Source organism: Amphiura filiformis, chromosome 20 (assembly GCF_039555335.1).
Source record: "Amphiura filiformis chromosome 20, Afil_fr2py, whole genome shotgun sequence".
Classification (NCBI taxonomy): domain Eukaryota; kingdom Metazoa; phylum Echinodermata; class Ophiuroidea; order Amphilepidida; family Amphiuridae; genus Amphiura; species Amphiura filiformis.
Genome location: NC_092647.1, coordinates 41,874,309 through 41,896,362, shown reverse-complemented (window position 1 = coordinate 41,896,362; position 22,054 = coordinate 41,874,309). Strand labels below are relative to the sequence as shown.

The window sequence follows — 22,054 nt, the reverse complement described above, 5'->3', positions numbered from 1 at the left end:
TATTTAATGATAAATGAACTACCACTAAATGTTCCTGTCAGTGCTGCAGTGCAAAACTTCTCATGCAATTCCATCTTTAAGGGGGTACTACAACCCTGGCCAATTGTGTGTATATTTTTGCATTTTTCTCAAAAAAAATTATAGCACATTGGTGACAAGTAAGATATTCATATTATAGGGGCAAGGACTACAACTACTACACTGAACATTCAGCAACTCAAGGCAAGTAGTTATTGATTTATTGATCAAACATTGGTTTTCCCTCATTTTTGACTGTAACTCCACAACTGTTGTCTGTGCTGAAATAAAATTTCCAGTGCAGTAGTTGTAGTCCTTGCCCCTATAATATACATATCTTACTTGTCACCAATGCGCTATAATTTTTGAGAAAAATGCAAAATAAGCACAAAATTGGGCAGGGTGTAATACCCCTTAACATTACATTCAAATAATAATTATATTGTAAATTGGAACTGACACCAATTTTTTTCAGGAATATCTTGTTAATTAATGCACAATATTCTTTTTAACGAAATCGCAAATAAATCAGGTGATCTTGACAGTTTATTGTTTATATTCCTCGGATTTTAAAATCAATATTTCTATTGTTGTGATTACAATTCATCGATACACTCGTGACAAGGGCAGTTCACTTGCATGCCTGGGAAATATTTTATTGATAAATCATATCGCTGACACCTGTTGCACAATGGCAAATTATTGTAAACACCCGATACTTGCTCTCTTTTCATAAATTACACGGATTTACATGTAACCAGATAGCTAGGTAAGTCGCTAATATACTTTTTATTTTATTTATTTACGTGTTTGTTATTTATAGCTAATGCAATGTTAATGCAATGATATACTTCAGTTTTTTTCTGCCAATGTTCTAATATCTTGCGTGGGAAAATAATTTGTGGAAATATATACACATTTCCAAACTTTTAGATGCTATAAAATGTATGTAACAGTAATAATTTGGTTTATTTATTTCTCTAATATACTGCAATTAAACACAACATATTAAACACACATTCAAGGCTATCCCGAGGCAAGCGCAATCTATGGTTGAACTTGAAAGTGCTCGACAAACATAAAAGTGGTATGAAATTCTGCGTTAAAAAGATTTTACTTAAAAAATGTTACTCGAAATTGTCTGTTAAGACACAATGTGTAATAGGTTCACATTAATCTGCAAAAGAAAGTGTACTTAACCAGTATGTAAAACTACTTTTGAGCAATACACTTGAAATCCTGTGTCATCAATGTTGTTAACTTTATGGTAAACGTATCAATAAAATAAACTACAGTATATGAAATATTATTCTATTACATTATTTTATATGAATAATTAATTACAGATTGTATAACGTGAAACATGGAAGACCAGATACAACAGGACCAGTACCAAGTTGATGACGTAACAATAGAGACGAATCAAGCAGAGCATAACAACCACTATTTGGAAGACATGGAAGATGTACACGATGAGGGGTTCTCTGAAGTCGTATCGGGGAATGACGACAATGCGGATATAACACCGAGTAAAAATGAAGAATGTGAAACAGAACAGCATACTGCTAATGATGAAGTAGTTAGTGACCAAGTTAACAATGCAAAAAGCGTCGATGTTGATGAGGGACAGACTTACTTGCAGAAACAGACGAATGTCGTGGATGCTTTTCCACTTTTTGAGACTGAAAGTCCCTTGCTAACCGTGAATTCTCAAATCAATGAAAATGATGATCAGATTCAAAGCGGAAAAGAAGAAAAAGAACCAGAAGATAAATCTGAAATTGACGAAGAAAGAGAACTTTGTGAAGATACGACAATTATTATGGAGTCAGATGGAAGAATTCAAATGAGTTCTGAAAATACTGAAGGTGAGTCTATTGCACAACGTAATCAAGAGGGCATCTGTAATAGTGAGGAATCAGCGGAAGAATCAACAAGTACTGAAATAAAACGATCTGAACATACTGAAAGGGGAGAACAAGAAGCAGAAGGAGAGCAAAAGGGTGAAAATGAGGTAACCATGGAGATTAACGAGAAGGAGGATAAACTTGTGAAAGACATAGATGAGTTTCATGAAATGGATCAAGCATCAAAAGAGAAACAAACTACTGAGGAAGGTTGTATTTCAGAGCCGTCAGTAGAAGATATTGCCGATCCAGACGTTTATACAGGCACTACCGTAGATGATTACGAGAGAGAAGGTCCACAAGATAACATTGAACAGACCATGGATGTAGATGGACTTTCGGATGAAAGTAAAACTGTTACTGAGGAAACGTTTGACCTGGTAGATGTCTCAGATGCTCCATTAACACAGATAGACTTTGTGAGAGCACCAGATAAACAAGAAATGGAAATTACTGAAGATGGCGTTCCTCCTGTGTCTGAAGGTGCGGAGGTAGACACGAACGAGGACTCGATGATGTTGGTAGATATAGACGATTCTGAGCAAATTACGACACGAAATAATGTAGAAGCGGAAAATACTGAGGAAGTATCATCTGAATTCAATAATGCGTATGTGGACATGAATAGGGAAAGCGTAGATTGTGATCCACCCCATACCTCTCCCGTCAAAGACGAACACGAAGCCACCGTCTTAATAGATTTGGCCGACATAGAAGATAAAACAGAAAGCCACAGCCTCGGTCACACTAGATTTGAACAGAATGAGGATTGGTCTGAGGCGTCATTGTGGCAAGAAGACTTCACCAGTTCTACTCCTATCAAAAAGAGTGAATGTGACGATTTTGAAACAAAACCAGAGGAACTGCAGGAGCAAACCAGTGAAACAGGAAATACAAATTTCCAACCAGTACAGCAGAAAATGCAATTACAAATGGATAATATCATGCCTCAAGAAAATAATAATCAACCAAGAGAAGGCAACGGACAAGTTGAGAATGAACATACAGAAAATACAGCTATAGTTGACGAGCCAGATCGTCAAGTGATTCCTGAAGCTGGGCCACCCGAACCTATTCCAGAAAACAAACCTGGACGTTTTCAGGCAGCGGTGGAAACAGGAGATGAAGATGAAGGACAAATTTATGATAGGAATGAAGGAAATGAGGAAGACGAACTTGTTCAAGAAGCAAAAGATCAACCAGAAATGGATCAGACAGCAGACGAGAATCCATCTTCTAAGGAATGGAACGCTGCAGGGTTTTTCGAAGATATTAATAATGTAGAGAATAAAGATGATGATTTTGCGAATGCTACAACAACAGGCATAATTGCGACAGATGAAAATCCAAATATTTCGGAAGAGGAGATAGACCACTTTGACACCGCTGGTGTTATCTTTACACCGACAGACTCAGTAGAAACACAAGATAAATTTGATGTGGTAATTGACCAACCGGAAGAGGATCATCTGCATAAACTAGACGAGAATCAACCTGCAGAGGAAGCAGGTGTTGCAGAACCATCAGAAGAATATACTTGTGAACCACTCGATGAGAACAATTACGATACAAAAGGACATACCCTAGACATTACCGCAGACGAAGTAGATACTTTTGACGCTACACTTGCACAGAGTGATTCATATGAAACAAAAAGTGAAGAAGATGTGAAAATGACTGCTCCAACGGCTTCAGTCGTCTGCAATGACACAGTTGAATCTGTGACAGAAGAATTGATAAGCGAAGATTCCACAACAATACCTGTCATGCAACACCAAACAGAGACAGGGCAGCATGATGAGAATGTCTTGACAAGCAAATTCGATATCGCTAACGAAATACCGGGAGACGACATCCAAGAAGCACTTAAACTAGGAGATACCCACGTTGATGGTTTATCTGCAGATATCTTAAGAGATGAAGCTGTTGACGAAAATAACGTCACAAACTCCCCAATAGCTGATATCGATATCCCAGAACATAATACAACCTCTGATCGGATGAAACCAATTACGCAAGATAGTATTGAAGACACGCACGAGGTAATTGGACTTTCAGACACTTTCGATAAAAATGTTATAGAAGACAAGATTGACCAAATAGATATCCCTGTTGCCTTTAACACGCAAGAGTTTGATGGCTCTTACGAAAGACACGAAAACACAGATGTAGTTATGACAGCGGAATTAATGGGTGAAGATTCTGAGCTATTAGATATTTCGTCACCAGAAGATCAGACACTACACTCGATAGATGGGATCAATATTCCATATGATAATTCAGAAAACAATAGCCAAGTTCGTGACGAGCTAAATGATGAAGAGTACGTCGGTTCATCTGGAGTATTGTCGACGAGTTTAGTTGATATCGAATCTACTCAAAGTACAGACAATGCATATGAAGATTTTGAAACAGACCAGAATATCTGCTTCGAAAATCCAGAACAAGTGAATAAATCAGCTATTCAAACTGACGTGAAAGATGATGATGAATTGCAGGAAAGTGCAGATGTGAAAGACCTTCTTGTGCTCATTGACTCAGAAAATGCATTTGAAGAAGATATTTCACAACCACAGAAAGTTTATGACCACGCAAAAGACGGGGCTGGTAATGAACTCGAAGACGGGATTGAGCTTGAAGATAAGACAAGTGTTGTTGAAGAAGTTGACGTTGGAAATGAAGTGAGTGTTGAGACTGCGCTCATTTCAACGGAAAGTACACTACAAGATGCGGATGGAACTTCAGAAACAGAAACTAGTCAGGTGTTAGGAGAAGAAAACGATGACTTAAAAGAGGAAAAGGAATTTGGAATGGAGCAGGAGATAGACGAAGACCAATCTATGACAGAGCCATCTGTAGAAGAAAGTCCTAATACATACAATGTTGCAGACACAATAGGTAACGATATTAATGAAGACCCTTTGCAAGACAGCTTTGAGCAAACAACAAACGCAGCTGCACTCAAAGATGACACCACTAGCGGCACACGTGATACGAGTGACCAACTGCAGTTCTACAATAATTCCTTTACTTCAGCGGACCTCATGAAAATACACGATATTGATGGAGTTGCAGAAACAAAGTTAGGAATTGCACCTGTATTAAAAGACGATGATCAATTTACGACGGAAGAATTGGTACGCGAAGATTCTGTCCATGTTATGTCACCCGAGACCCAGACCCCGCAAGAACTGCGTGAAAATTCTGATGATTTAACACAAGAAATCGACCTTCCTGGTGATACCGAAGAAAATGTTGCAAAGGGGGAAGAACTTGAACATAGTATTGCAGAGACTCATATGGAAAGCACGCCGCAAGATACTGAGCAAATATCCAAAGCAATTGCACTGACAGATGTAACTCCTGATGTCACAAATGACGCGAGTGCCCAACCACAGATCTCTGATGATCCATTTACATCGACGAACACGATAACAACACAAGATTTTGAAGACATGACAAATACAATGACAAGCGGTTCACCAGAATCTAACGACGACGATGAATCCATGACAGAAGAATTGGTACATGAAGATTCTACCCATATTACGTCTCTCGAGAACGAAATAGACATTAGTGAAACAGAACATATTCAAGAGACGGTAGATGAAGAAACTGATGACATAAAAGAGAGCAAACCTGAGAATGCATCTGTCAGTGAGCTCATTGAACAACCTGATCAGACACAAGATGTTGACCTATGTTTCCCAGAAGATAACATAATAGAGCTATCTGTAGAAGATAGTCGTGATACAGACATTGTTACTGACACAAAAGATATCGTATGTTTTGAAGACAGCTTTGAGCAAACAACCGACGCTACGCCGGTAGATGTTAATGACGCAAGTGACCAACTCCAGTCCTTTGGTGATCCTTTTACACCGACGGAAGAGACAGAGACAATGCATAGCGTTTCAATCCTACCCAAAGAAGATGACGAATTTACGACTGAAGAATCGGTACACGAAGATTCTACCCATGTTACGTCCCTTGAGAATAAAGATATTCCAGACGATTTACCAGAATATGATGTGAACGAGAAAGATAACAGAAGTGATGACGAACATCATACGGAAAGCATACCCCAAAGTACTGAGACAGCTTTGGAAATAGACATTAGTGAAACAGAACATAGTCAAGAGACGGTAGATAAAGAAACTGTTGACACAAAAGAGAGCAAACACGAGATTGGGTCTAAGAGTGAGTTCATTGAACAACCTGAGCAGGAACCCGATGTTGACTTATGTTTCGCAGAAGATACTCTAACAGAGCCATCTGTAGAAGGTAGGCGTGATACAGACGTTGTTACTGACGCAATAGATACCGTATGTTTGACCAATACGAGTGACCAATTACAGTTCTCTGATGATCCATTTACACCGCCGACGGACTGGATGAAAACACAATATAGCGAGGACGAGACAGAGACAATGCAGGACGTTTCAACCCTACCCAAAGAAGATGACGAATTTACGACTGAAGAATCGGTACACGAAGATTCTACCCATGTTACGTCCCTCGAGAATAAAGATATTCCAGACGATTTACCAGAATATGATGTGAACGAGAAAGATAACAGAGGTGATGACGAACATCATACGGAAAGCATACCCCAAAGTACTGAGACAGATTTGGAAATAGACATTAGTGAAACAGAACATATAAAAGACACGGTAGATGAAGATACTGTTGACACAAAAGAGAGCAAACATGAGATTGGGTCTAACTGTGAGTTCATTGAACAACCTGAGCAGGATGTTGACTTATGTTTCGCAGAAGATACTCTAACAGAGCCATCTGTAGAAGGTAGGCGTGATACAGACGTTGTTACTGACACAAAACATACCGTATATTTGGAAGACAGTTTTGAGCAAACAACCGGACCAACGGCACCGGTAGGTATAACTTTTGATGTCACAAATGACGCGAGTAACCAATTTCAGTCCTTTGGTGACGCTTTTACACCGACGGACTGGATACAAACACCAGATAGCGAGGACGAGACAGAGGCAATGCAGGACGTTTCACCCCTATCCAAAGTAGATGATGAATTTATGACCGAAGAATCTGTACACGAGGATTCTACCCATGTTACATCTCTCGAGAATGAAGATAGTCCGGATGATTTACCAGAATATGATGTGAAAGAGAAAGATTATGAAGATATCGAACATCCTACGGAAAGCATACCACAAAGTACGGAGACAGCTTTGGAAATAGACATTAGTGAAACAGGGCATATTCAAGAGACGTTAGGCGCAGAAAATGATGACACGAAAGAGACAGAGACAATGCAGACAATGCGGAGTATTCCGCCCCTATCCAATGAAGATGATGAATTTATGACCGAAGAATTGATACACGAAGATTCTACCCATATTACGTTCCTCGAGAACAAAGATATTCCGGATGACTTACCAGAATATACTGTAAACGAGAAAGAACATTACGATAACACAGGTGGTGACGAAGAGTGTGTCGTTGGAAGTGCAATGAGTGGTGGAGATGCATTAATTTCACTACATCATACGGAGAGCACATCACAAAGTACCGAGACAGCTTTGGAAATAGACGCTTGTGAAGCAGAACATAGTGAAGAGACGGTAAATGAAGAAGCGGATGACACAGAAGAGATCAAACCTGAGGATGGGTCTGTCAGTGAGTTAATTGACCAACATAAGCAGGAACCTGTTGTTGACCAATGTTTCGCAGAAGACGCCATAACAGAGCCATCTGTAGAAGGCAGTCGTGATACAGACATTGATACTGATACAACAGATACCGTGTGTTCGGAAGTCAATTTGGAGCAAACAGCCGAAACAATTGCTCCGGTAGATAAAACAATTGATATCACAAATGACGCGAGTGACCAATTCCAGTCCTTTAGTGATCCTTTTACACCTACGGACTGGATGATATCACAAGATAGCAAGGAAGATACAGAGACAATGCAGAAAGTTTCACCCTTATCCAAAGTAGATGATGAAAAATCGGTACACGAAGATTCAACCCATGTTACGTCCCTCGAAAATGAAGATATTCCAGATGATTTACCAGAATATGATGTGAACGAGAAAGAGCATGACAATAACAAAGGTGTTGACGAAGAGCGTGTCGTTGGAAGTGAAGTGGATGGTGGAGATGTACTAATTTCACTACATCATACAGAAAGCACACCACAAGGTACCGAGAAATCCTTGGAAATAGAAACTTGTGAAACAGAACATATTAAAGAGACGGTAGATGAAGAAGCTAGTGACTCAAAAGAGAGCAAACCTGAGGATGTGTCTGTCAGTGAGCTCATTGAACAACATGAGCAGGAACCAGATGTTGACATATGTTTCGCAGAAGATACCATAACAGAGCCATCTGTAGAAGGTGGGCGTGATGCAGACGTTACTGATACAACAGACAGTTTAGAGCAAACGCCCGAAGCAACTGCACCGGTAGATATAACTTCTGATGTAACAAATGACACAAGTGACCAGTTTCAATTATCTGAAGATCCATTTACACCGACTGACTGGATGAAAACACAAGATAGCGAGGACGAGACAGAGGCAATGCAGGACGTTTCACCCCTATCCAAAGTAGATGATGAATTTACGACCGAAGAATCTGTACACGAGGATTCTACCCGTGTTACACCCCTCGAGAATGAAGATAGTCCGGATGATTTACCAGAATATGTGAACGAGAAGGATCATGAAGATAACAGAGGCGATGATGAACATCCTATGGAAAGCATATTACAAAGCACTAAGACAGCTTTGGAAATAGACATAAGTGAAACAGGGCATATTAAAGAGACGGTAGGCGCAGAAAATGATACGAAAGAGACAGAGACAATGCAGAGCGTTTCGCCCCCATCCAACGAAGATGATGAATTTACGACCGAAGAATTGATACACGAAGATTCTACGCATATGACGTCTATCGAGAACAAAGATATTCCGGATAATTTACCAGAATATACTGTAAACGAGAAAGAACATGACGATAACAAAGGTGATGACGATCAATGTGTTGTTGGAAGTGAAATAAGTGGTGGAGATGTACTAATTTCACTACATCATACGGAAAGCATACCACAAGGTACCGAGACAGCTTTCGAAATAGACACTTGTGAAACAGAACATATTAAAGAGACGGTAGATGAAGAAGCGGATGACACAAAACCTGACGATGGGTCAGATGTAACTTTTGATGTCACAAAAGACACGAGTGACCAATTCGAGTCCTTTGGTGATCCTTTTGCACCACCGGACTGGATAGAAACAAATGATAGTGAGGAAGACACAGAGACAATGCGTGGTGTTCCACCCCTATCCAAAGAAGATGATGAATTTACGGCCGAAGAATCGGTGCACGAGGATTATCCCAATATTACGTCACTCGAGAAAGAAGATATTCCGGATGGTTTACCAGAATATAATGTGAACGAGAAAGATCATGAAGATAATGATGACGAACATCATACAGAAAGCATACCTCGAAGTACCGAGACAGCTTTGGAAATAAAAACTTGTGAAACAGAACATATTAAAGAGACTTTTGATGAAGAAACTGATGACACAAAAGAGAGCAAACATGCGGATGGATCTTTCAGTGCATTTATTGAACAACCTGAGCAAGAACCGGGTGATATAACAAATGACGCGCGTAACCAGTTACAATCCCCTAATGCTCCCTTTGCACAGACGGAGTGGAGGAACACACAAGATAGTGTGGACCTAACAGAGACAATGCGAGGTGTACCCCTATCCAGAGAAGATGATGAACATGCGACAGAAGAATTGATACACGAAGATTCTACCCATGCTGCGTCTCTCGAGAATGAAGAGATTCCGGATGATTTACCAGAATACCATGTAAACGAGAAAGAACATGACGATAACACAGGTGATGACGAAGAGTGTGTCGTTGGAAGTGAAATGAGTGGTGGAAATGCATTAATTTCACTACATCATACGGAAAGCATACCACAAGGTATTGAGACTGCTTTGGAAATAGACACTTGTGAAGCAGAACATATCAAAGAGACGGTAGATGAAGAAGCTGATGACACAACAGAAACCAAACCTGAGGACGGGTCTGTCAGTGAATTCGTTGAACAACTTGAGCAGGAACCCGATGCTGACTTATGTTTCGTAGAAGATACCATAATAGAGCCATCTGTAGAAGGTAGTCGTGATGCAGACATTGTTAGTGACACGTTAGATACTGAGTGTTCTGAAGACAGTTTGGAACAAACGTCAACCGAAGTAGCTGATCTGGTAGATGTAACTGTTGCTGTAACAAATGATACTGGTGACGCAAAAGAGAGCAAAAATGAGGATGGGTCTGTCAGCGAGCTCATTGAACAACCTAAGCAGGAATCCGATATTGACTTTGTTAGTGACACGTTAGATACCGAGTGTTCTGAAGACAGTTTGGAACAAACGTCAACCGAAGCAACTGCTCTGGTAGATGTAACTGTTGATGTAACAAATGATACTGGTGACACAAAAGAGAGCAAAAATGAGTATGGGTCTGTCAGCGAGCTCATTGAACAACCTAAGCAGGAACCCGATGTTGACCTATGTTTCGCAGAAGATACCATAACAGAGCCATCTGTAGAAGGTAGTCGTGATACAGACATTGTTAGTGACACGTTAGATACCGAGTGTTCGGAAGACAGTTTGGAACAAACAACCGAAGCAACTGCATTGGTAGATTTAACTGTTGATGATCGGTCACAGTTCTCCGGTGATCCTTTTACACCGACGGACTGGATGAAAACACAATATAGTGGGGAAGAGACAGAGACAATGCGTGGCGTTTCCACCCTATCCAAAGAAGATAATGAATTAACAACCGAAGAAATAGTACACGAAGATTCTACCCATATTTCGTCCCTTGAGAACGAAGCTCTTCCAGAAGATTTACTAGAATATAACGTAAACGAGAAAGTACATGACGATGACACAGGCGATGCCGAGCAGTGTGTCGTTGGAAGTGAAATGGATGGCGGAGATGTACTAATTTCACTATATCACACGGAAAGCACAAGACAAGGTACCGAAATAGCTTTGGAAGTAGAAACGTGTGAAATAGAACATATTAATAAGACTTCAGATAAAGAAACTGATGAAACAAAAGAGAGCAAATCTGAGGATGGGTCTGTCAGTGAGCTAATTGAACAACATGTGCAGGAACCTGATGTGGACTTATGTTTCTCAGAAGATACCAAAATAGAGCCATCTGTAGAAAGTATTCGTGATACAGACATTGTTACTGACACGTTAGACAAGTGGTCGGAAGACAGTTTGGAGCAAAAAGACACAGTGTGGTCGGAAGACAGTTTGGAGCATCCAACCGAAGCAATTGCTCTGGTAGATGTAACTGTTGATGTAACAAATGATGCGAGAGATCCATTACAGTTCTCTGATGATCCTTTTACACCGACGGACTGGATGAAGACACAAGGTAGTGAGGAAGAGACAGAGACAATGCAAAGCATTCCACACCTATCCAACGTAGATGATGAATTTACGACCAAAGAATCGGCACACGAAGATTCTACCCATATTACGTCTCTCGCGAATGAAGATATTCCGGATGATTTACCAGAAAATAATGTAAACGAGAAAGAACATGACGATAATACAGGTGATGACGAAAAGTATGTCGTTGGAAGTGAAATTAGTGGTGGAGATGTAATTTCACTACATCATACGGACTGCACACCACAAGGTACCAAGACAGTTTTGGAAATAGAAACTTGTGAAACAGAACATATTAAAGAGACGGTAGAAGAAGATGCTGATGACACAAAAGAAAGCAAATATGAGAATGGGTCTGTCAGTGAGCTCATTGAACAACCTGTGCAGGAACAGGATGTTGACCTATGTATCGAAGGTGATACCCTAACAGAGGCATCTGCAGAAGGCTTTGACGAGGCGTCTAAAGATGAGGGAAATACGACAGACGAAGTTATAAGTGAAGATGCTGATCTAATAAATGCCATGTCTTCTGGAGAGGACCAAGTCCAGGAACAGCCAAAATCTAATAGTGACTTGTTAGATGAGACTAATTTCGTAGATGATCCAGCAGAACAGAATCACCATGATTTCCTCGAACAAGGAGAGGAACAGAGTAACCAAAACAATGAATGTGAAAAGTTTGAAACAGAGTCGATTGGACATAAAGTAGGCAAAGAAAACGAAGAACAGGTGAATGAAACAGATTACAAAGATACGAATGAGATACCAGATGCAGAGGCTGAACCAGAGGCTGAAGCCAAAGATATCCTTTCATTTAATGACTTTGAAAAAGAACAAGTTGAAGAAATTATATCAGCGGATAAGAGAGAACTTGATGAAAGTGCACATTTTGTTACTGGAGAAGGGTTAGTGAAATCCGACGTAATGAATGAAGAAAATGAGACGGAGGAAGAGTTGGAGGAAGGTAAATGTTCAGAGCCAGTCATACGAGAGGGACAAAATGAGTATGGGATTGAGGGAAATACGACAGACGAAGTTATAAGTGAAGATGCTGAGCTAATAAATATCATGTCCTCTGGAGAGGACCAAGTCCAGGAACAGCCAAAATCTAATAGTGACTTGATAGATGAGATTAATTTCGTAGATGATCCAGCAGAACATAATCACTATGATTTCTTCGAACAAGAAGAGGAACAAAATGGTCAAAACAATGAATGTGAAGAGTTTGAAACAGAATCGATTGGAAATAAAGTAGGCAAAGAAAATGAAGAACAGGTGAATGAAACAGATTACAAAGATACGAATGAGATACCAGATGCAGAGGCTGAACCAGAGGCTGAGGCCAAAGATATCCTTTCATTTAATGACTTTGAAAAAGAACAAGTTGAAGAAATTATATCAGCGGATAAGAGAGAACTTGAAGAACGTGGACCTTTTGTTACTGGAGAAGGGTTAGAGAAATCCGACGTAATGAATGAAGAAAATGAGATGGAGGAAGAGTTAGAGGAAGGCGAATGTTCAGAGCCAGTCATACGAGAGGGACAAAATGAGTATGGGATTGAGGGAAATACGACAGACGAAGTTATAAGTGAAGATGCTGAGCTAATAAATATCATGTCCTCTGGAGAGGACCAAGTCCAGGAACAGCCAAAATCTAATAGTGACCTGATAGATGAGATTAATTTCGTAGATGATCCAGCAGAACATAATCACCATGATTTCTTCGAACAAGAAGAGGAGCAAAATGGCCAAAACAATGAATGTGAAGAGTTTGAAACCTCATCGATTGAAAATGAGGTAGGCAAAGAAAATGAAGAACAGGTACATGAAACAGATTACAAAGATACGAATGAGATACCAGATGCAGAGGCTGAACCAGAGGTTGAAGCCAGAGACATCCTTTCATTTAACGACTTTGAAAAAGAACAAGCTGAAGAAATTATATCAATAGACGAAGTTATAAGTGAAGATGCTGAGCTAATAAATGCCATGTCCTCTGGAGAGGACCAAGTCCAGGAACAGCCAAAATCTAATAGTGACTTGATAGATGAGACTAATTTCGTAGATGATCCAGCAGAACAGAATCACCATGATTTCTTCGAACAAGAAGAGGAACAAAATAACCAAAACAATGAATGTGAAGAGTTTGAAACAGAATCGATTGGAAATAAAGTAGGCAAAGAATATGAAGAACAGGTGAATGAAACAGATTACAAAGATACGAATGAGATACCAGATGCAGAGGCTGAACCAGAGGCTGAAGCCAGAGATATCCTTTCATTTAATGACTTTGAAAAAGAACAAGTTGAAGAAATTATATCAGCGGATAAGAGAGAACTTGATGAAAGTGCACATTTTGTTACTGGAGAAGGGTTAGAGAAATCCGAAGGAAAGAATAAAGAAAATGAGACGGAGGAAGAGTTGGAGGAAGGCGAATGTTCAGAGCCAGTCATACGAGAGGGGCAAGATGAGGATGGTTCTGTTGAAGAGATTAACAAACAACCTGAAATATGCCAGCTAGATGGGGATCAACCTACTGAGGAAGGCGTCATAACAGAGCCACTAGTAGATGCAAATGATGATCCAGATACTGATGTAACCAACGAAGATCATACACCTGAGAAATCTAAACAGGACAGTTATGACCAAACAACCCAAGATCCTGAATTTAGTGATGTCAATTCACACATTCCACATAAGATCGATCAGTTAGACGCCTCTCATGCTTCCTTTACGCATAAAGACTCAATGGACACACAAGATCAATTAGATGTGGAAACTACAGATCCAGCTGTTTTAACTCTGTCTCAAGATGAAAGTGTCGCCTCAACGGAGGACCATGCGCAAGTTTATAGTCCTGATAAGCAGTCCCAGCTAAAGCAACAGGAAAATGACGATAAAAATGAAACTAATGCTCCAGCAGAATCATCCGACGATAAAAATCAACAACACACCAAACAGGAAGATGCGCAGAACGAGGCGAACGAAGAACCTGGTTTGTGGACACGAATTCTAGCCTTCGTGGATAGCAATAAAGAACAAGATAAAAAGGAAGAAATTGACACGACAAATGAGACTAAAATCTCCGAAGAATCGCCAAAAAATAATAACCAAGAACGCCATGAAAAAGCAGATATAAAAAACGAGGAAAAACCAGAACCTGATTTATGGACACGAATACGGGCTTTCGTAGATAGCGATAAAGAACAGAGTAAAAAAGATGAAACTGATGCCACAAAAGAGACTTCCCCAGGAGAATCTCCAGAAAATAATAATGAAGAACATAGTGATCATGAAGATGGGCAGAAGGGGGATAAGGAATCACCAGAGCAAGATAAAAAACAAGAATTTGAAACGACAGAATCACCAACAAATAATAACCAAGAAGGCAATAAGGAAGAAATTGACACGACAAATGAGACTAAAATCTCCGAAGAATCGCCAACAAATAATAACCAAGAACGCCATGAAAAAGCAGATATACAAAACGAGGATAACCCAGAACCTGATTTATGGACACGAATACGGGCTTTCGTAGATAGCGATAAAGAACAGAGTAAAAAAGATGAAACTAACTCCACGAAAGAGACTTCCCCAGAAGAATCTCCAGAAAATAATAATGAAGAACATAGTGATCATGAAGATGGGCAAAAGGAGGATAACGAAGAACCTGGATTGTGGACGCGAATCTTAGCCTTCGTAGATAGCAATAAAGAACAGAGTAAAAAAGAAGAAAACGACACTACAAATGAAACCAATACCGAAGAAGAACTACCAGAGAATAATAAACAAGAACACATCACACAGGAGGATGCACCGAGCAAGGAGAACGCAGAACCTGATCTTTGGACGCGAATCCGGTCCTTTGTAGACAACGACAAAGAACAGGATAAAGCAGAAGAAAATGATTCTGCAAATGAGACTAATACCCAAGACATATCACCAGAAAACAATAAGCAAGTACACATTGAACAAGAACACATTGAACAAGATCACATTGAACAAGAACACGTAGAACCTGATTTACAAAAGCGAGACACCGTGTCGTGCGTTATTAGCTAACTTCACCTAAGAGAATGACACTGCAAATGAAACTAATACCCAAGTGGATTCACCAGAAAATAATAACCAAGAACACATCAAGCAGGAGGGAAGCGAATCCGGTCCTTTGTAGACAACGACAAAGAACAGGATAAAGCAGAAGAAATTGATTCTGCAAATGAGACTAATACCCAAGACGTATCACCAGAAAACAGTACACATGAACACATTGAACAAGAACACGTAGAACCTGAGACACCGTGTCCTGCCTTATTGCCTAATTTCACCTAAGTATGACAGAACTAAGCATCTGCTCTTTTTTTCTAGATTAATTTGAAAGATGTTTCAATTCTTTGTTTGAAAGTTGGAAGAGTTGAAGATCACCAGCTCTTCCTTGTCTCTAGGAATCAAATAGTAACTGGTCTAGCGTTTCTTGATATGTGCCGAAATATGCGCAATCGTAATGTGTTCCCTGCATATATGCACACGGCCAATATCATACAATTTTGTCAAAAAGATGTCAATGTTTGCTGTCAATACTTAGAATTCACCATGCGATCTGGTAAAATAAATTGCTTTTTCGTGATGTGAAATATTTAAACGTATTCTTTCCAGGCACATCCATGTACAGTATTGTAAATATGGTAGGATTGTTTAATTTACATTTGAACAAGACAAAATTGGACCACCAATGTCTTTAGTTGCTAGGGACTCTAAACACCTCCTGACAACATATCCAAAAAGGACAAAAATGGACATTGGGGGAAAGTTTGACCTGTTTCCGATGCATATTTCTTTAGTTATAGGCATTAAGGTCAAATACTCGTATGTTAAATTTCGGTCTCCACCATAATTGTCCACAGGGTAAAAATAAAAAATGATTCGATTTTGATCGTCAAAGTGGTCTCAAACATTTTAAACAAAGAATAATTATTTGCTATATCTCAGATGTTTTGTTACATTGGTAACATCACAAACAAAATACAAAATAGGTCAAAGTTAACATGATATGGGCTTTGACTCTTTTGCCATGTTCCCCATGTAACGAAACACCTGAGATATGGCAAACTATTCTTTGGTTAATATATTTTTCCCCCGGATTTTTCCATGCAGAACAATTTGAGACCACTTCAATCAGTCAAAATCGGAACATTTTTTTCACACCTATGGACAATGATAGAGACAACATTTGACTTTATGCCTCAACAAGTGTACATCGGAGATAGGTCAAGTTATATTTTTTCTGGATCCTAACAATGAGAGGAATACACTAAATGTTTTTCTTTTATCACATTCGCCCAATTTTAGAAATTTGATCCCTGCATTACCGGCCATTTTGCGATGTAAAAGTCAAGAATGTTGACCAGGTGCTATGGTGCTATTTGGTGATACAAGCACCTAGAGACGTGGGCCAAGGTGGCGCGACAGCATGAATTTAATTTATTATTATTATTTGGGTGGGGGGGGTGAACAGTTTGACTAATTGCAAATCTTATATGAGGCTTATATTGCAACCCTTGCTGATCACTTCACTTGTTAAGCGGTTGGGTATTTAGATAATAAGCAAACCTCATATAGCTCCGCGACCGCCAAAAGCTCAAGCGGGATGTGGATCCACCGTTTTGCTGGAGAAATAGACACGGATACAGATGTTGTTTGTTTTGTATATAACGAATATATATACGAATATATAAATTAACATATGGCTTGTAGTTTTTCTAAATCAATGAGGTTAATTCGATCGTTTTAAAGCTGCTAGCGAGTGTACTTATTTAAGTGATTGTGTTTAGTAATTTACGAATATACTCAAGACTATAAAATTCAATTAGATCATTGTAGATTTAGACATACTTTAGATCGGATTGATAGGCAGTGGCGGCGGCCGGAGGGTGGGGTCATTGGGGGAAATACCCTGATCAGAACTATTGTCCCCCTCAGATACCCAGTAAAAAACCCAAATAACCTATTGTCCCCCTCAGATACCCAGTAAAAACCCAAATAACGAAAATTGTCATTTGGGGGGCAATTTTGCGCAACATTTTGCTGATTCCCCCCCCCCCCCCCCCTGAAATTCACTTTGCCTCCCATGCCCCCCCCCCCAACAAATTCTGATGCCGCCACTCTTGATAGGTCCCTAATCACAATCCGTTACGATTTATATTGTAGTAATTGTAGTTTGTGGTGGTGAATAAAAAGTTCATCTGTAACTATATTGATCAATTTGATGGAAACATCCTAAAATGAAACTTAAAACTTCACTTTAGGTGCTTCGCTTATCAATTTGAGCGGGTCACACACTTTGATAATGCGATTCTGCATGTGTGTACTAACGTGATGCTGAATGCAAGTTTGCATATTTATGAAGATGATATTTCAATTGTAAGTTCGAGTAGGTCCTACAAGCTAATAACTGTTTATGAAAAAATGTAGTATAAGATCATTTATATGACGTCTTCAAACAAATTATGAACAATTGTGTTGATCTTTTTGTATGCATGTGTATTTATGTACACGGACATTTTAACGAACTAAAATGTTTGTTTAGAAGAGTTTTGAACAATACAAATCTTGTAAATGATTTATAACTGTTTATATAATGATACAAATATTTGTTGACTAAATGAAAGTCTGTAGTGAGTAATGAATAATGGATCTGAAATAAAGGTAAAAAAAGCTGAGAGTTTATTGAAATACTTTATTATTTCTATCTTAAGGCCAGAGTAAGGGGAGAGAACATGGACCTTTTCGAGCATCATTATTTCTGAATTCATGTCCTAAGTATATAAAACTATACATTTTTGGAAAGGAAATAAGTCAAGGAATCCCATGATGACGTCATATTTTTTCAAAAATCTCGAGTTTTTGAACAAATCACAAACATTCACTTTTTTACACCAATTTTTTGGTGACAACATAAAAAAAAGGTTCGGAGTAAAAACAGTCAGTCAGCTTTAACGAGACATGAACCATGGGAACTTAGGGAAGGTTTTAATTTTTTTTTCAAATTCGTCTCTTTTTTTCCAAATATTGGGAAAAAAAACATGTGAAAAACCCAATTTTGTCACTCTATTAAGCTACAAATTTCACATAATGGTGTATATTTTGGTTTAAAACAAATATTTTGAACGAACAACAGCAATACTGGGCTGTTCCAGTTGAAATCCATACACCCAAAATGGAAGACGGAGTGCGAATGTCAAATGGAATTACCCTGAATGGGTGACTCCATTTGAAGTCTACACACCCTGTGTAGGAGGACGTGGGTATGTTCATGTCTTCCATAAGGTGGTGTATGGATTTCAACTGGAAGAACCCATTATAGGAGAGACATCTTAAAGATGCACGCGCACTTCACAAATAACCACTTTTAAGGTTATTAATTATTTTAAACTGTTGTGATTTGGTAGTTCACAGCATCTTACGAATGGTAGTGAGCTTTGGCAAAAACTGTATTGCTCAATTCAAGCTAATTCATAGCGAGTGTGTAGAAGAATTAAAATATCACAGATATACTTTTATAGGTGCTGCGGTTCTTGAGTTACGTTGTAAAGAGGCTGAAACAACAAAACTTTTGTAAAACGTACATAACTCATTAACAACAAAAAATTAAGGGTGTACTACACCCCTGTGGTAAATTTGTGACTATTTTTGTATTTTTCTCAAAAATAATAACACACTGGTAAAAAAAGTTATGTATATTATAGGGGCAAGGAATCCAATTACTACACTGGAATTTCAGTGACTCGAGACAAGCGGTTCGTTATTTATGATAAGAAATGAGGTACATCCTATCGGTACCTTATTTCTTATCATAAATAACGAACCGCTTGTCTTGGGTCACTGAAATTCCAGTGTAGTAATTGGATTCTTGCCCCAATAATATACATACTTTTGTTACCACTGTGTTATTAGTTTTGAGAAATATGCAAAAATAGACACAAATTTATCGAGGGGTGTAGTACCCCCTTAAGCAAGTTTGCAAAGTATATGATTTGCAGAATGCACTTTTGCAAAACATCAAGGTGTTATTTTTCAATAATATATTGATCTAGATAATGAAAATCGATTTTAGGTTGCTTCGACCAACAATACCTCGTCTACCCTTAAAGTAACAATCAGCGAAACTATGGATTTTTAATACCAAGAAATTCTCCATTTTATATAATTAACTTAATTCTATTGTCTGCGCTTTTATTAGTCCGCTGTTTTTAAAAATCCAAGTTTTGAGATATTTTCTCAAAACATGAAACGCTATCTCAAGAACCACTAAACCAATAGTGAGCTTGTTTTGAGCTTTTCATGCTGTTTCCTAATATGGTCATGGAAACGAATTTTTGAATTTTTAAAGAAAATTTGGAACAATTGAGGCTGATTGCCCCTCCATTCAAAACCGGATTGGCGCTAATGTGTGGGGTGTGTGGGGTGTGTATGGGGAAGTGGGGTGGGGGTGGGGTGGTGTGTGTGTGGGGGTGTGTGGGGTGGGGTGTGTGGGGGTGGGGTGTATGGGGTGATGGGTAAAATGGGGTGAGGGTGGGTGGAGTATAATAGTAGAGGGTGGGGGGGGGTGAGTGGGATGTGTGGTTATGTATTTGTCTTAGTGTGGGTACGTGGATCAGTTTGTGATGTGTTGTCATCACTTGTTTAGTAGTCCTGTAATGATTTGAGTAATTCAATTCAATTCAAAGTAGTTTCTTATAGTTTTCCATCTTCATGTCTTACATAGCAATCACCTAGTAACAAGGCACATGATAACAATATACAGTAGGCCTATATGAATAATCAACAAGATACAGTATAATATTATGAAAACACGATATACATTGTAAGATTGTATTTTAAACAGGTACACTCAATATGAGTTGGATATTAAATAAAATATGATTAATATAAAATGTATTTCGTATCAGTACATGTAAGTGAAGAATAAATAAGTATAAATAAATAAATGATAAATGTGGTAAATCATATTTAAAAGGACATTTCGTGGATCCAGAGTATCACCCCCAACTTTCTCAACTAAAGTTGAGATTTTTAACCCGAAACATCTGGCTGCATAATCATTTGTCCAAATAATTTCTTGCAGATTAAGTAAAAAATATCGTGAAATTTGAATTACGTTCTGGTACACCAGAACGATCATACTGCAGTTACTGTCCGTTTTCCTATACACAATACACAGTGCTCTCACCATTGACGCGTGACCCTACAAATGATGTATGTTGGGAGAATGGACACTTGCCTAGTTAACATCACTGTGTGAAAAATAACCAGCCAATATTTTATTTATTCTCCAAAACTTCTAGCAAATATATTTCTCTAACATGACCTAAAATTACAGCTAGGTTAGATGTTCAGAAATGGTCGTACTTTTGTAAAATATGAGTGAGGGCAAGGCATAGCTAGCCAACTCCCCGTGTTATTTGAATGGAGATTTGACCGAAAATATTGGTATCGGACCGCTCACTTCTGAAGGATGCCACAAAAAACCGGTAAAAGCTACATTTAAATTATTCTAAATAGGTTCTAGAAAATAAAGTTTTGTAACATGTCCTAAATTTTTAGCTAATTTAGGTGTTTGGAGAGGGTCGTACTTTTGTGTTTTAGGAAGGACATGTAAACGACAGATAACACCAAAAATATGAAGAAATTATTTCTAAACCGTGTTAAGTCAAAAATCATTATGTTGCTCATTTTCAAGAATGCTGGTTTACAAAAAGCACGACATTGTCTGATTTCGTGAACAAAGCCACACATAACATTGTTTCCTTTCGTTTCCTTTGTAATCGGTTACCCAACTGAAGCTATGAATACCAGCTTTATTGATATCGCACATGAAAACAGTCACTTGTGCACAACCAGAGAAGATCCGATTTAATCAGTTGAGCTGTTTCAATGAGTGTTATCTTGGTTTAATAGCTTTTAATGGGGTTAAGTCCTGCAAAGGTCGAGATGAATTCTACTGTAGACATGACTGCATCATGTATTATATACAACATATTGTCTTTGGAGCAGTGTGATAAGCCTATACATAATAATGCATAAGGGTCGGTTCATAGTGCATATTCGAAGGCGAATATTCGGCTTCGAATACTTTTTGTGACGTCAAAATATATACGGCAACGAATACACGCCGAGTTGAATCGGATTAAATATCGCGCAACTGATAGCGAGATACTATTGATTTATATGAAAGGCTCGAGGTCACCTGAATATCGTTCGACGAACGATGATTTCAAAAATCCCCAATGAAAATCAAGGGATCTGGAATGAGCGTTTTGAGCGTTTCGACAGTATTTTTGTGGGACATGAGAGCACATCAAACATATCGAATTACATTATGAATACGAAGAATGTCTTTCTGATATCAAATAATTTTCATTTTTTGAAATTCACGATATAATACAAACTTTATGACAAATTATTAAAATTGGATATTTTTCACATATTGATATAACAGTCCTCGAAGTAAATATTATAAATCTAATGATATTTTCTTAAAGTGTATGTAGCTGGGAGGAAAAGCCGACGATCAATTGAAAATTTTGCCCTTTCATATTGAAGATATGGATTTTTTCCACAAAAGACCTAATTTTGTTGGTGTTT

At 38.6% G+C, this 22,054-nt stretch overlaps 1 protein-coding gene across 1 annotated transcript; it reads left to right on the top strand.

The window, feature by feature from the left end:
- The first annotated feature begins 8,851 nt into the window (after window positions 1-8,851).
- On the top strand, window positions 8,852-17,447 carry LOC140142333 (uncharacterized). The gene is made up of 2 exons (XM_072164302.1): window positions 8,852-13,366; window positions 13,805-17,447. The coding sequence occupies exons 1-2, from the start codon at window positions 8,852-8,854 to the stop codon at window positions 15,470-15,472; spliced, it is 6,183 nt and encodes a 2,060-aa protein (XP_072020403.1). The 3' UTR covers window positions 15,473-17,447.
- Window positions 17,448-22,054: the final 4,607 nt, after the last annotated feature.